The sequence below is a fragment of the Bos taurus genome, chromosome 9 (assembly GCF_002263795.3).
Source record: "Bos taurus isolate L1 Dominette 01449 registration number 42190680 breed Hereford chromosome 9, ARS-UCD2.0, whole genome shotgun sequence".
NCBI classification, from domain to species: Eukaryota; Metazoa; Chordata; class Mammalia; order Artiodactyla; family Bovidae; genus Bos; species Bos taurus.
Genome location: NC_037336.1, coordinates 67,481,605 through 67,497,722, shown reverse-complemented (window position 1 = coordinate 67,497,722; position 16,118 = coordinate 67,481,605). Strand labels below are relative to the sequence as shown.

General features: G+C 36.6%; 1 protein-coding gene across 1 annotated transcript in view; it reads right to left on the bottom strand.

Moving 5' to 3' along the window:
* LAMA2 (laminin subunit alpha 2) overlaps positions 1 to 16,118 on the bottom strand; it is a 699,730-nt gene that overhangs the window by 191,375 nt on the left and 492,237 nt on the right. The window contains exons 30-31 of the mRNA XM_002690220.6: positions 10,384 to 10,508; positions 6,928 to 7,014 (exon numbers count right to left, since the gene is read on the bottom strand). Coding sequence (XP_002690266.2) covers positions 6,928 to 7,014; positions 10,384 to 10,508 — 212 coding nt within the window. The remainder of the gene's footprint in view (positions 1 to 6,927; positions 7,015 to 10,383; positions 10,509 to 16,118) is intronic.

The window sequence follows — 16,118 nt, the reverse complement described above, 5'->3', positions numbered from 1 at the left end:
ATTTCCAGTTTTTTAAGAAATCTCCACACTGTTCTCCACACTGGCTGTCTTAGTTTACATTCCCAACAACAGTGTAAGAAGGTTCCCTTTTCTCCACATCCACTCCAGCATTTATTGTTTGTAGACTTCTGGGTAGCAGCCAGTCTGACTGGTGTGGGATGGTACCTTACTGTGGTTTTGATTTGCATTTCTCTGATAATGAGTGATGTTGAGCATCTTGTCATGTGTTTGTTAGCCAACTGTATGTCTTCTTTGGAGAAATGTCTCTTTAGTCCTTTGGCCCAGTTTTTGATTGGGTTATTTATTTTTCTGGTATTGAGCTGCATGAGCTGCTTGTATATTTTTGAGATTAATTCTTTATCAGTTGCTTCATTTGCTATTATTTTCTCCCATTCTGGAAGCTGTCTTTTCACCTTGCTTATAGTTTCTTTCACTGTGCACAAGTTTTTAAGTCTAATAAGGTTCCATCTGTTTATTTTTGCTTTTATTTCCATTACTCTGGGAGGTGGGTCATAGAGGACCTTGCTGTAATTTATGTCAGATGTAATTTATGTATTTTATGTTCTGCCTATATTTTCCCCTAGGAATTTTATAGTTTCTAGTCTTACATTTAGATTTTTAATCCATTTTGAGTTTATTTTTGTGTGCAGTGTCAGAAAATATTCTAGATTCATTTGTTTACAGGTGGTTGACCAGTTTTTCCAGCACTGCTTGTTAAACGGATTGTCTTTTCTCCATTGTATATTTTTGCCTCCTTTATCAAAGACAAGATGTCTTTGACACCTAGGTGTGTGAATTTATCTCTGGGCTTTCTAGTTTGTTCCACTGGCCTATATTTCTGTCTTTGTGCCGGTACCATACTGTTTGGAAGACTGCAGCTTTGTAGTATAGTCTGAATCAGGCAGGTTGATTCCTCTAGTTCCATTCTTCTTTCTCAAGATTGCTTTGGTGATTCGAGGTTTTTTTGTATTTCCATACAAATTGTGAAATTATTTGTTCTAGTTCTATGAAAAATACCATTGGTAGCTTGATGGGGATTCCACTGAATCTACAGATTGCTTTGGGTAGTATGCTCATTTTCACTATATCAATTCTTCTGATCCATGAACATGGTATATTTCTCCATCTATTTGTGTCATCTTTGATTTCTTTCATCAGTGTTTTATAGCTTTCTATATATAGGTCTTTTGTTTCTTTAGGTAAATTTATTCCTAAGTATTTTATTCTTTTCATTGCAATGGTGAATGAGATTGTTTCCTTAAATTCTCTTTCTGCTTTCTCATTGTTAGTGTATAGGAATGTATGGGACTTCTGTGTATTCATTTTATATCCTGCAAATTTACTATATTCATTGATTAGCTCTAGTAATTTTCTGGTGGTGTATTTAGGGTTTTCTATGTAGAGGATCACGTCATCTGCAAACAGTGAGAGTTTTACTTCTTTTCCAATCTGGATTCCTTTTATTTCTTTTTCTGCTCTGATTGCTGTGGCTAAAACTTCCAAAGCTATGTTGAATAGTAGTGGTGAAAGTGGGCATCCTTATCTTGTTCCTGACTTTAGGGGAAATGTTTTCAATTTTTTGCCATTAAGGATAATGTTTGCTGTGCATTTATCATGTATAGCTTTTATTATGTTGAGGTATGTTGCTTCTATGCTTGCTTTCTGGAGAGTTTTTATCATAAATTGGTGTTGAATTTTGTCAAAGGCTTTCTCTGCATCTATTGAGATAATCATATAGTTTTTATCTTTCAATTTGTCAGTGTGGTGTATACATTGATTTGTAAAGAAGAATCCTTGCATCTCTGGGATTAAGCCCACTTGGTCATGATGTATGATCTTTTTAATATGTTGTTGGATTCTGTTTGCTAGAATTTTGTTGAGGATTTTTGCATCTATGTTCATCAGTGATATTGGCCTGTAGTTTTCTTTTTCTGTGGCACCTTTGTCTGGTTTTGGTATTAGGGTGATGATGGCCTCATAAAATGAGTTTGGGAGTTTACCCTCCTCTGCAATTTTCTGGAAGAGTTTGAGTAGGATTGGTGTTAGCTCTTCTCTGAATTTCTGGTAGAATTCACCTGTGACGTCATCTTGTCCTGGGCTTTTGTTTGTTGGAAGTTTTTTGATTACAGTTTCAATTTCCATGCTTATGATGAATCTGTTAAGATTTTATGTTTCTTCCTGGTTCAGTTTTGGAAGGTTATACTTTTCTAAGAATTCTTCCATTTCTTCCAAGTTGTCCATTTTATTGGCACATCGTTGCTGATAGTAGTCTCAAGATCCTTTGTATTTCTGTGTTGTCTTCTGTGATTTCTCCATTTTCATTTCTAATTTTGTTGATTTGATTCTTCTCCCTTTTTCTCTTGATGAATCTGGCTAATGGTTTGTCTATTTTATATGTCTTCTCAAAGAACCAGTTTTTAGTTTTCTTGATTCTTGCTATAGTCTCCTTTGTTTCTTTTTCATGTATTTCTGCTGTGATTTTTATGATTTCTTTCCTTCTACTAACCCTGGGTTTCTTCATTTCTCCTTTTTCTGGTTGCTTTAGGTGTAAAGTTAGGTTATTTATTTGATTTTTCCCTTGCTTATTGAGGTAAGCTTGTATTGCTATGAACCTTTCTCTTAGCACTGCTTTTACTGAATCCCATAGGTTTGGGGTTGTCATGTTTTCATTTTCATTTGTTTCTATGCATATTTTGATTTCTTTTTGTGATTTGTGAGTTATTCAGAAGTGTGTTGTTTAGCCTCCATCTGTTTATATTTTTAATAGTATTTTTTCCTGTAGTTGACATCTAATCTTACTGTATTGTGATGAGAAATGATACTTGAAATGATTTCAATTTTTTTGAATTTACCAAGGCTAGATTTATGCATCAGGATGTGATTTATCCTGGAGAGTGTTCTATGCGCACTTGAGAAAAAGATGAAATTCTTTGTTTTTGGGTGAAATGTCCTATAGATATCAATTAGGTCTAACTGGTATCATTTAAAGCTTGTGTTTCCTTGCTAATTTTCTGTTTGGTTGACCTATCCATAGGTGTGAGTAGGGTATTAAAGTTTGCCACTATAATTTGTTACTGTTAATTTCCCCTTTCACATTTGTTAACATTTGCCTTACATATCAAGGTACTCCTATGCTGGGTGCATATATATTTATAATTGTTATATCTTCTTCTTGGATTGATCCTTTGATCATTATGTAGTGTCCTTCTTTGTCTCTTTTCACGGCCTTTATTTCAAAGTTAATTTTATCTGAAATGAGTATTTCTACTCTTGTTTTCTTTTGGTCTCTATTTGCATGAAATATCAATTTCCAGCCCTTCACTTTCAGTCTGTATGTGTCCCATGGTTTGAGGTGGTCTATTGTATAGGGGTCTTATTTTTGTATCCATTCAGCCAGTCTTTGTCTTTTGGTTGGGGCATTCAACCCATTTACATTTAAGGTAATTATTGGTAAGTATGATCACATTGCCATGTACTTTGTTGTTTTGGGTTTGAGTTTATAAATCTTTTCTGTGCTTCCTGTCTAGAGAAGATCCTTTAGCATGTGTTGAAGAGCTGGTTTGGTGGTGCTGAATTCTCTCAGCTTCTGCTTGTCTATAAAGCTTTTGATTTCTCCTTCATATCTGAATGAGATCCTTACTAAGTACAGTAATCTGGGCTATAGGCTATTTTCTTTCATCGCTTTAAGTATGTCCTGCCATTCCCTTATGGCCTGAAGAGTTTCTATTGAAAGATCAGCTGTTATCCTAATGGGGATCCCCTTGTGTATAATTTGTTGCCTTTCCCATGCTGCTTTTAATATTTGCTCTTTGTGTTTGATATTTGTTATTTTGATTAAGATGTGTCTTGGGGTGTTTTGCCTTGGGTTTCTCCTGTTTGGGACTCTCTGGTTTCTTGGACTTGGGTGGCTATTTCCTACCCCATTTTAGGGAAGGTTTCAACTATTATCTCCTCAACCATTTTCTCATGCTCTTTCTTTTTGTCTTCTTCTGGAACACCTATGATTCATTTGTTAGGGTGTTTAACATTGTCCCAGAGGTCTCTGAGGTTGTTTTCATTTCTTTTAACGTTTTTTTCTTTTTTTGTCTCTGCTTCATTTATTTCCACCATTTTATCTTTCACCTCACTTATCCTTTTTTCTGCCTCATTTATTCTACTGTTGGTTCCCTCCAGAGTGCTTTTGATATCAGTTATTACATTATTCATTATTGATTGACTCTTCTTTATTTCTTCTAGGTCCTTGCTAAACATTTCCTGCATCTTCTCAATCCTTGTCTCTAGTCTATTTATCTGTAACTCCATTTTGTTTTCAAGATTTTGGATCATCTGTACTATCGTTATTCTGAATTCTTTTTCAGGAAGACTCCCTATATCCTCTTCTTTAGTTTGATTTGGTGGGCATTTATCATATTCCTTTACCTGCTAAATATTTCTCTGCCTTTTAATTTTGTTTAGATTGCTGTGTTTGGGGTGCCATTTTGTAGCCTGGAAGTTTGTGGTTTCTCTTTATTGTGGAGACTGATCCCTGTGGGTTGGGTTGGACTAGGGGCTTGTCAAGGTTTTCTGGTCAGGGGATCTTAAGTCTTTGTTCTGATGGGTGGAGCCCTTCTCTCTGGAGTGCAATGAAGTGTCCAGTAGTGAGTTGGGTGTCTATGGGTTTGGCATGGTTTTGAAAGCCTGTCTTTTAATGCACAGGGCTTTGCTGGAGAATTATTGTCGTTAGTGTTCCTGCTTTGCTGGAGAATTATTGTCATTATGTCTTGCACTGGAACTTGTTGGCTCTTGGGTGGAGCTTGGTTTCAGTGTAGGTATCGAGATTTTTGGGTGAGCTCTTTTCTATTAATTTTCCCTGGAATCAGGAGTTCTTTGATGTAGAACTGTGTTTCTTAACTTGCTATTTGTATTACAGTTAGCATTCCATTTAATAATTACAGTTCAGTTCAGTTCAGTCACTCAGTCATGGCCAACTCTTTCCCATGGATTGCAGCATGCCAGGCCTCCCTGTCCATCATCAACTCCCTGAATTTACTCAAACTCATGCCCATTGAATCGGTGATGCCATCCAGCCATCTCATCCTCTGTCATCCCCTTCTCCTCCTGCCTTCAATCTTTCCCAGCACTGGGGTCTTTTCCAATGAGTCAGCTCTTTGCATCAGGTGGCCAAAGTACTAGAGTTTCAGCTTCAACATCAGTCCTTCCAATGAACATCCAGGACTGATCTCCTTTAGGATGGACTGATTGGATCTCCTTGCAGTCCAAGGGACTCCCAAAGTTCTACTCCAACAACACAGTTCAAAAGAATCAATTCTTCAGTGCTCAGTTTTGTTAATAGTCCAACTCTCACATCCATTCATGACTACTGGAAAAACCACAGTTTTGACTAGATGGACCTTTGTTGGCAAAATAATGTCTCTTCTTTTTAATATGCTGTCTAGGTTGATCATAACTTTTCTTCCAAGGAGTAAGCATCTTTTAATTTCATGGCTGCAATCATCATCTGGAGTGATTTGGAGCCAAAAAATATAAAGTCTACCACTGTTTCCACTGTTTCCTCATCTATTTTACATGAAGTGATGGGATCAGAGGCCATGGTCTTTGTTTTCTGAATGTTGAGCTTTAAGCCAACTTTTTCACTCTCCTCTTTCACTTTCATCAAGAGGCTCTTTAGTTCTTCACTTTCTGCCATAAGGGTGGTGTCATCTGCATATCTGAGGTTATTGATATTTCTCCTGGCAATCTTGATTCCAGCTTGTGCTTCTTCCAGCCCAGCGTTTCTCATGATGTACTCTGCATAGAAGTTAAATAAGTAGGGTGACAATATACAGCCTTGATGTACTCCTTTTCCTATTTGGAACCAGTCTGTTGTTCCATGTCCAGTTCTAACTGTTGCTTCCTGACCTGCATGCAGGTTTCTCAAGAGGCAGGTCAGGTGGTCTGGTATTCCCATCTCTTTCAGAATTTTCCACAGTTTATTGTTATCCACAGTCAAAGGCTTTGGCATAGTCAATAAAGCAGAGATAGATGTTTTTCAGGAACTCTCTTGTATTTTCAGTGATTCAGTGGATGTTGGCAATTTGATCTCTTGTTCCTCTGCCTTTTCTAAAATCAGCTTGGGCATCTGGAAGTTCACAGTTCATGTATTGTTGAAGCCTAGCTTGGATAATTTTGAGCATTACTTTACTAGTGTGTGAGATGAGTGCAATAGTGTGATAGTTTGAGCATTCTTTGGCATTGCCTTTCTTTGGGATTGGAATGAAAACTGACCTTTTCCAGTCTTGTTGCCACTGCTGAGTTTTCCAAATTTGCTGGCATATTGAGTGCAGCACTTTCAAAGCATCAATCTTTAGGATTTGATAACTCAACTGATAACTACATACACACATTATTAGAATTTGTAAAAATATGGCGAGAGGAAGCCTTTAAATAATATTTTTTGTATATATGTTGAAAAGGAGAACCAATTAACACTTTAATATTTGGACTGTGCTAATTAAGAATGCTTGATACAATTTATATTCTGAACTTTGTATATAATTGGTGATGTAGTGCCAGAGTTCTCAGAATAGTAACATGCATGTAGTAAGTGCCCACCAGTATTTCCCAATGAACTAGAATTAGAATTATGTATCACCAGGCTTTTGTTATTGTTAACTACACATAACATTTTGAAATTGATTTATTTGTTCTTGTAAAATGCTCTTTTTCTCCCTTCCAATCTATATTAGGGTGTGTATGTATATATATATGTGCTAAAATATAAACTTTCTTTGGGTAAACTCTAAAGATAGAAAAATACTTTTGAAAGCTTATAAACTATGAGAGAACATGAAAATGACATTGTAAAAATAATGAATACTTTTCTACTATGATCCTTTGTTATACGATCTCTATGCATCATTGCCCTCTATGTCTCATAACTGTTCGTACCTTTCACAGTACTTTCCTTCATATCCCCGTGGGCAAGCTGTGCAGCGGTAATCATCCAGGCCTTCCATGATACAAGATGGGCTGAAACTGAATCAGAAAAGAAATAAAGATTGAAAAAGTCATTTGACTTATTTATTTTTATAAATTTAAGCAATGCTATCTAATATCTAGATGATTGGAACTGTTTTTTGATGGTTACAAATGTCATATTTGTAATTATAAGTTCCTATTCAAGGGTATGGAGAAGGCAATGGCATCCCACTCTGGTACTCTTGCCTGGAAAATCCCATGGACGGAGGAGCCTGGTAGGCTGCAGTCCATGGGGTTGCTAAGAGTCAGACATGACTGAGCGACTTCACTTTCACTTTTCACTTTCATGCATTGGAGAGGGAAATGGCAACCCACTCCAGTATTCTTGCCTGGAGAATCACAGGGACGGGGGAGCCTGGTGGGCTGCTGTCTATGGGGTCGCACAGAGTTGGACACGACTGAAGCGACTTAGCAGCAGCAGCATTCAAGGGTAATGGGCTTCCCTGGTGCCTCTGTGGTAAAGATTCTGCCTGCAAAAAGATGTGAGTTTGATCCCTGGGTCAGGAAGATCCTCTAGAGAAGGAAATGGCAACTCACTCCAGTATTCTTGTCTGGAAAAACCCCTTGAACAGAGGGGCTTGGCAGGCTATAGTCCATGGGGTTGCAATGAGTCAGATACGACTTAATGATTGAACAACAACATTCAAGGGTAGGATATCACAACTAAATATTACTAATAATAGTTAACAAATAAAGTAGGTTGTTTCTTGATGAATTAACAATGCATGACACTGACCATGTTAGAACTGTGAAGTTTTAATAATTATATGACAGTCATGAAAATATCAAACATCCAGAAAAAGGGTGCTATTTTTCATGAATTAAAATAAAAACATGATGAGAATTCCTGCATATTTGTCAGACAGTAGAATAAGTATTACTGAATATCTTTCAGGTTAAAAAAAATGGGGACACAAAAGCAATTTAATTTTTTTATTACTTATCCCAAATTGCCATTGGCATTTCAATGCATTAAGTGTGAATAGATGTTTCACTTAAAATAAAGACTGTCTTTTGTAATTTACATATGGATTTCAAACTACGTTTTACTTTAAATACAAAATAATGTGATCTAGTGTAAGGAAATAAGACAGGAAATCTTTCTGTATGAAAATTAGTAAGATGTTCTAACAATTTCTAACAATTTCCGGTTTCCCTATTTCTGTTAATGACTACCATTGGAGCACAATTTGGCTACAAAGCCCTGGCTTCAACTCCTGCCTTGCCTAAACCTGTCATATCTAATTAGTTATCAGTTCTATAGAGTCACATTCAACAATCTATCTTCTTGTGTTTTCCTCACATCCATCCTTTTGTCTCTATTTTTGTTGCTATTACCTTTTTTCAGGTTCTAATTATCTTTTGCCTAAACTAGTGCAATAGCTTTTTAATTAGTCTCTTTGCTTTTCTTATTTTCCTGTTTCAGTTCATTATGCTCAATTCCATCATAATAGTCTTCCTAAATTGTGGCTCTGATCACATTAATCTTTTAAATAAAAATTTGTAGTGTTTCCTCATTACATAGAAAATTAAACAGCAATTTCTTAGACTGGTATTCAAGGATTTCTACAGTATGGCCTCCATTCTATTATTCATTCATCTGTAATTATAAAATTCTATTTGAACCCATGCTCCAAACTCTTACTGGTTCTTAAAAGTGATTTGTGCTTCCTGCTTCTAAGCTTTTACTCTATAAATTTTCTACTATCTCTGCCAGTAAAAACTCTTCAGTCTGTTGTAAATTTAATAATTTAAATAAACTTAAAATTTATTATGCATGCTCAGTTGTGTCTTTTTGTGACCTCATGAACTGTAGCCTGCCAGGCTCCTCTGTCCATGGGATTCTCCAGGTAAGAATACTGGAGTGGGTTGCCATTTCCTCCTCCAGGGAATCTTCCCTGAACCAGTACCTCCTGTGGCTCCTTCATTGGCAGGTGGATTCTTTATCACTGAGCCACCTAGGAAGCCAAAACTTTATTATTAATATTATTAATTTTTTAATATATTCTTTAAGTTTCCAAAATCAAGTGTGGTACTTTGTGCCTTCAAATTTCCTTTAAATCTAAGTTGACCTCTCTGAAGACACCCATTTAACTGTGAGCCTCTCCAAGAGATGTTCTGCTTCTTTTTTATATATCCTGTAGCTTTTGTTATAGTTCACTCTACAGTAAATTATCAATTAATTATTAATTCCCATTTTAATAAACCATAAATTAAATACCTTTCTCTTGTTCAGCTCAGTTCATCAGAGGTAGATTAGGGAAAGGAGGATGAAAATAATATATTTCACACACCAACCACTTTTGCTCAATGAATTATAAGATCATGCATTTTATCCTCATCAATATCCCATTTATCTAAAAATTCACATTTGATATCCTATGCAAGACATATGTTCTGTTCAACCAAAAATGGATTCTTGTAGAGGAAAGGGAGATAATCACATGAAAATGTTTTCAAAATGTAAACAAAGCCAAAGATGGGGGGAAAAAAAAAAACGGAATAGGTAGAACTATCTCTTCATCTGAGTTGCTTTATGGTTCTTATACACTAAAGATAAGGTGTCTAGGATTCTAATTCTGAACAAAGTGCCCTACATTCCTTCAAAAGCAAATTCTTAGAGAAAAAAAAATTACCCTACCGTGTAGAGATTGAATTCTATAAATCATTTAAAAGAAAGTGCAGATTGTCTTAGCAAAAAGGTAAGTGAAAACACCTAGGGGTTTTCATCAATACATAAACCAATGCAGAATGTTCTGACAGCACTGAAATAAAATATGCCTGCATTTGCTTCCCCTTATGGCTGTGTTTCCATGGTACCAAGCTTGGATTATCTTAACAGAAAGAGGGCCTTGATTCTGGGAGATACTGACTTCTTTTGGAGCATAACAATAAGTCATCTTGCTGGAACCACATTATTTTTCAATTATCTGCCTGATAATTCTTATCAGTCATGAACTAAACACAGAAAATGAATGGAAACAGCTATAAAATTTATATACTATGCATCAAACAATCCCTCATAGCTGAAGTTATTGCAGAATTATATGAAAACACTAGGTCTTTCTAAAAACTTATAAGATTATACACATTTGTACATAAATTATTTATTTCATAAATATATGTTAACATTGGTATTTACATTTTAATTAATAAGCATTATTTACTTGGGACAGAGTTTTAAAGGAAAAAGGAACCATAGAGTATTAAGTGCTCACTTTTGTCATGTTTTTATATTGTTTAAAAAATCTATCTTAAATTGAGATTTTTGTCTACATGAAAAAAATAGCTAAATCACAGAAAAGTCCATGTGCTACACAGATGGTGTTACTGATTGGGAAATATGGTAATATTTCTCAGTCTTACTTGTTGCTGGAAGAAATTAGAGGACAAGCACATTGCTGACAGTCATTTGGCAATCCCTTGACAATGCCATAATAACCAAGAGCACATCGTTCACAGAAGTCACCAGCAGTATGATGTTGACAATTCTGCAAAGGAAGAGGAGTTTGTTTTGAAAGTAATGACAGAATGTAATTTATCATAGAGCTCCCCACCTATGAGTTTGTGTGCTCCTGTGAACACACACACACATACACACACCCCATTGACAGAACTCAGTTATTAACCCTACATCTATTTTAAAATTTATTTATTTTTAATTGAAGGATAATTGCTTTACAGAATTCTGTTGCTTTCCGTCAAACCTTAACATGAGTCAGTCATAGGTGTACATATGTCCCCTTCCTCTTGAACCTCCCTCCCATCTCCTTCCCCTCTAGATTGTTAAAGAGCCCCTGTTTGCATTCCCTGAGACATACAGCAAATTCCCATTGGCTATCTATTTTACATATGGTAATGTAAGTTTCCATGTTACTCTCTCTATACATCTCACCCTCCCTTCCCCTCTCCCTATGTCCATAAGTCTGTTCTGTATGTTTGTTTGTCTACTGCTGCCTTGCAAACAAATTCATCAGAGCCATTTTTCTAGATTCCACATATATGTGTTAGTATACGATATTTATTTTTCTCTCTCTGACTTACTTCACTCTGTATAATAGGCTCTACGTTCATCCACCTCATTAGACTGACTCAAATGCGTTCCTTTTTATGGCTGAGTAATATTTCTTTGTTAATATGTACATATTTTTAAAAGAAGCTCTTTCATTTTGAGAAGTTAATGCTGGGCTGTTGTAGCGATAATGGCAAGAGTTTCTGTTCTCTTTTCCTTACATCAGCCTCTCTGAATTAATTTTCCTCTTATTCTAATCTGGGGAATAGACTTCACAAATTTCTAAAATTTATTGTATCATCTGGCTGTTTATGTTTCTTCTCTACAAGGTGTTAAAAAAGTGCTAAAAATCCTAAGGTCTTGGTGCCTGACCATCAGTGGGCTTTTTGAAACTAAACCAAGGTGGAAAGCATAAATATCTTAAGAGAAAACAATTATTAAAAAAAAAAAAAAAGAAAAGTCAGCCTTGTTTCCAGATTAAGAATGTTATTCATCTAATTCTTGCCAAGTGTTGACTGTTCTTTATAGACAGAGAGGACCCAATCTGAAACCAGGGGTCTCAAGTCAGTATTTTCTTTTAATGTTTGCATAATAAGAGGTATTTGGGTAACACGTTTTAACACATTTCCAAAAGAAAATGAGAACAGTTTTGGAATATTGTTTCACCACAAACAATAACTTAAGTCACTTCCTCTGACTCTTTTTGAGAGTTTATGCTATTCTCTGGGGTGAAACCATGGCCCTTCTGAGTCAGATCAGCTCCTAAAGGGGTGACACCCGCCCTGCCCAGCGCAGTGCGTTAGCAAGGGATTGAAGCCCTCCCAAAGCACACACTGATGGATTCTGGGAGGGTGGGCTCCAGTTGCCCCCAGCTGCCTTGGGTGATGTCTTCCTGGGGAGGGGGGGTGCATTTTATTCTTTTATTCTCAGTATCTCTCTCTCTTTTTGGAGGTGCTTAAGCAGAAGCATTAACTTCTCTGGAAAGGGGAGAGCTGGGAAGAGCTCTTCCATCCCTTATCCTGATGTTCGGCTCCAGGCTCTACAGAAAATTCTGGGGTCCCCCAACCTCACCCTTCAGCATCTAGTAATCTCCTAGAGAGATGGGCAGGCTGGAGCTATGGCCTTGGAGGCCACAAAGCCTTATTACAAGTGTCTTCCTCAAATCATAGATTCATTTATACCTTCAGGCAAAATAATCCCCGTTATGCGCCCCTCTCTGGTGCGGCATTCTTTGTGCCTAACTACCAGCCTTCGAGGGCCTGGCCTTCCCCGCCCGCGGAGGTCTCTGCCAGCTCTTCCCTTGCTGGGCTGTGGTTGGAGGGGACTGGTGGGGCAGTATTGGCCTTCTCCAGGATCCAGTGAATTTTGGAACCCTGTCTATTGTTTCATTTTTTGGTGTTATGTTGAAAATACATTGTGTTACAAATAAGATTTTATAATTCGCTGTTAAATTGATCTACTTTTCTAACAGGATACAAATATCAAATCTTCTAATTCTCCAACTCTCTCTCAACAGATGTTAGCTTCTTATTTTCAGGGAAAAGGAAGTCCTCATTTGGTGTTCCCTCATCTTCCTGCCAAACAACAGACCATCTTTTCTGCTTCACTTTCCTTCCTGTCAATGTTTAGTTCTGTCCACAAGAAGTAGTGCATTGTTCTTTGTCTAAAGCTGCTCTCCTCCTAAACTCTCATTTAGAAAAAAGGCCTTCTTTGTCTCCTATTACCTCCAGCATCTGCATTTTCTCCTTCTTTGATGGCTTACTTCCACTGACAGTTGAGATTGGTTAAGCCTTTCATGTTAAAAAAAAAAAAAAAAATCTCTGGGATCTCATGTTTCTGGACAACTTCCATCTTATCTTTGATAGGTTTATTAAAAACACTATTCACATTGCTAGTCTCTACTTCCTCATCTCTTTTTCACCTCTTCATTTTTTAATGAAGGCTTTAAACATACATATATTCTTTTTCAGATTCTTTTCTACTATAGGATATTACAAGATATTGAGTATAGTTTCCTGTGCTATACAGTAGGTCCATGCTGTTTATTTTATTTTATATATAGTAGCATGTATATATTAACCCTAAACTCCTAATTTACTTCCCCTCTGACCCCAAATAGGCTTCTGATTTCACCACTGGAACATACGTCCAGGCTCATAAATATGATCTTTCTTGCTAAATCAAAATTTACTGACAAGAATCTGTCTTCATGATATATGAACCATCTGCAGCAGCTGATATTCCTTGCCATCATTAGGTTGACATTTTCTCTTTCTACAACAGTACATGAACCAAGAACTTCCAAATGTACAAGCTGGATTTAAAAGAGGCAGAGGAACCAGTGAAGAGGAACTAGAGTCTCTTGATGAAGGTGAAAGAGGAGAATGAAAAAGCTGGCTTAAAACTCAACATTCAAAAAACTAAGATCATGGCATCTGGATGGGGGCATCCGTCATGGCAAATAGATGGGGGAAAAAGTGAAGATAGTGACAGACTTTATTTTCTTGGGCTCCAAAATCACTGTGAATGGTGACTGCAGCAATGAAATTAAAAGATGCTTGCTCCTAGGAAAACAGCTATGACAAATCTTGACAGCATATTAAAAAAGTAGAGATATCATTTTGCTGACAAAGGTCCACATTGTCAAAGCTATGGTTTTTCCAGTAGTCATGTACAGCTGTGAGAGGTGAACCATAAAGAAGGCTGAAAGCCGAAGAATTGATGCTTTTGAACTGTGGTTTTGGAGAGGACTCTTGAGAGTCCCCTGGACTGCAAAGAGATCCAACCAGTCAATCTTAAAGGAAATCAACCCTGAATATTCATTGGAAGGACAGATGCTGAAGCTCCAATACTTGGCCAATTGATGCAAAGAGCTCACTCATTGGAAAAAGCTCTAATGCTGGGAAAGATTAAGGGCAAAAGGAAAAAGGGATGATTAGAGGATGAGATGGTTGGATGGCATCACTGACTCAATGGACATGAGTTTGAGCAAGCTCTGGGAAATAGTGAAGGGCAGGAAGCCTGGTGTGCTTCAGTGCATGGGGTTACAGATTTGGACATGACTTAGTGACTGAACAATAAAATGGTTTCTCTAATAGTACAGTGTACTGAGTGATTTCCTCCCTCTGTGGCTACTCTTTTTTATCTTCCTTCATGGATTTTTTTCTTCTTTCTGTTGAGTAAGATTGGTCCTTTCTAACTTTGGCTCTCATTTCTTTTCTTTCTCTTTCCTACATTTTCTACCTTTGTCATTTCAACCATTACTAGAACTTCAGCTATCAGAGCATCCCAGGTGGTGCCAGTGGTAAAGAACCCACCTGCCAATTCAAGAGACATAAGGGAAGCAAGTTCCATCCCTGAGTCGGGAAGATCCCCTGGAAGAGGAAATGGCAACCTGCTGGAGTACTCTTGCTGGAGAATCTCATGGACAGAGGAGCCTGGTGGGCTACAGTCCATGGGGTCACAAACAGTCAGACATGACTGATGTGACAGCACATAGCATAGCATAGCAGCTATCATCTATCTTTCCCAAAGTCTAAATTTTATATATTCTGCCTAATATCAATCTCTAATGAGTTCCATACTTAAGTTTCTAATTGCTTCTTAGATAGATCTTCTTGTATAACACAAAAGTATTTGAATGAGAAACCTCAAAAATTAAGCTCATCTCTTTCAAAATCTCCTAATACTCCTGTATTTCCCATTTAATTTGGGGTCACTATCATCTCTCTGGCATAGCAAGAAAGACCTTTATAATTCAGCCTCTGCTTACTCCTCCAGTCTTCCATCTAGCCACTGTAACCTTCACACTGTATGCTAAAGCTATATAGGACTATCTGAAATTCTCAAATTATGCAGTGCCTCCTCTTACCTCTGGGAGTTTTCATATGCAAATATCTTGTTCTGGGATGTTTTTCCTCCTCTTACTTGACTAACACGTATTCATTCAGCTCTCATTTTCACTGTCTCTTTCTCTGATAAACATTCCCTGATGCCTGAAGTCTGGGCTAAATTCTCCTTGCTCAACACAGTGGCTGAAATATGTTGACATTCAATGACTATTTTGAATGAAATGACTGCATAAATGAATGTACTTTCTAGGTATTATAGATGAAAACTGGTTAGGCTTCTTAAGATGAAAAGGTCAAGTTTCAAGTCTAAAGAATTTACAGTAAGGTGGCTAGCAGGGAAAGAGGATTTGTCGTATTTGGATACTGATTTAAGTACCATAATCCTCTCTTTTTCAATCATCCAAAGGAATCACTTGTATTTTAGCAAGAAAATAGCGATTTCATATTTAACAGTAGCATAGTGAGAGATAATGGTTCCAAGATAAAATAATTATCTGTGAATTCCAGTCTCAAATCATTCAGCAAGTTGCCAAATGATGAAAGAGTGTTAACTGGGGAGTGCTTTAAGAACATACTTTATAGTTATAGAAATGAGCAGATGCCCCAAAATACATGGTATCTTAAACAATAATTGTTAACATTTGCCTTTGTAAAAAATAAAAAAAAAACAACCTGCATAATAAATTATTTATGTAACCTACTGTAACACTGATAAGTGAGTCAACACAAAAAATAATGCTGATCATTACTAAAAATACAGATAGTTAAAAAATATGGCTTGCTTCTTTTATACCTACAACTCTGTGTAATTTCTATGCAGAGAAAGCAAATATTTGAACTTTCTCTGGACAGTCAATCTTTCACAGGGTTGCTGACATACTAAACTTGGTTAACTGAATTAAATGCCCCACTTAGCCCCACAAACACAGCACACAAATCATGATGCTATTTTTGAAACTTTTGACATCAATCTTTCATATGACTTTCCTGTTTCCTTTGAAATAGAGGACATAATATTTTTCTTATACAGAAATTAATCTTTAGAAAAAAGTTTTATGTGTTAGATGCCTAAAGAGAAGTTTAATAATCTGGAGATTAATGTATGCCAGTATCATTTCAATAGTAGATTACAATATATAGCATTCGTTTTTGTTTTTTGTACATGGGAAAACGGGGTATTCATTCCTTCCACTAAATCAAATGAATATTGTATTAATATTTGGTATCTTTGAACTAAG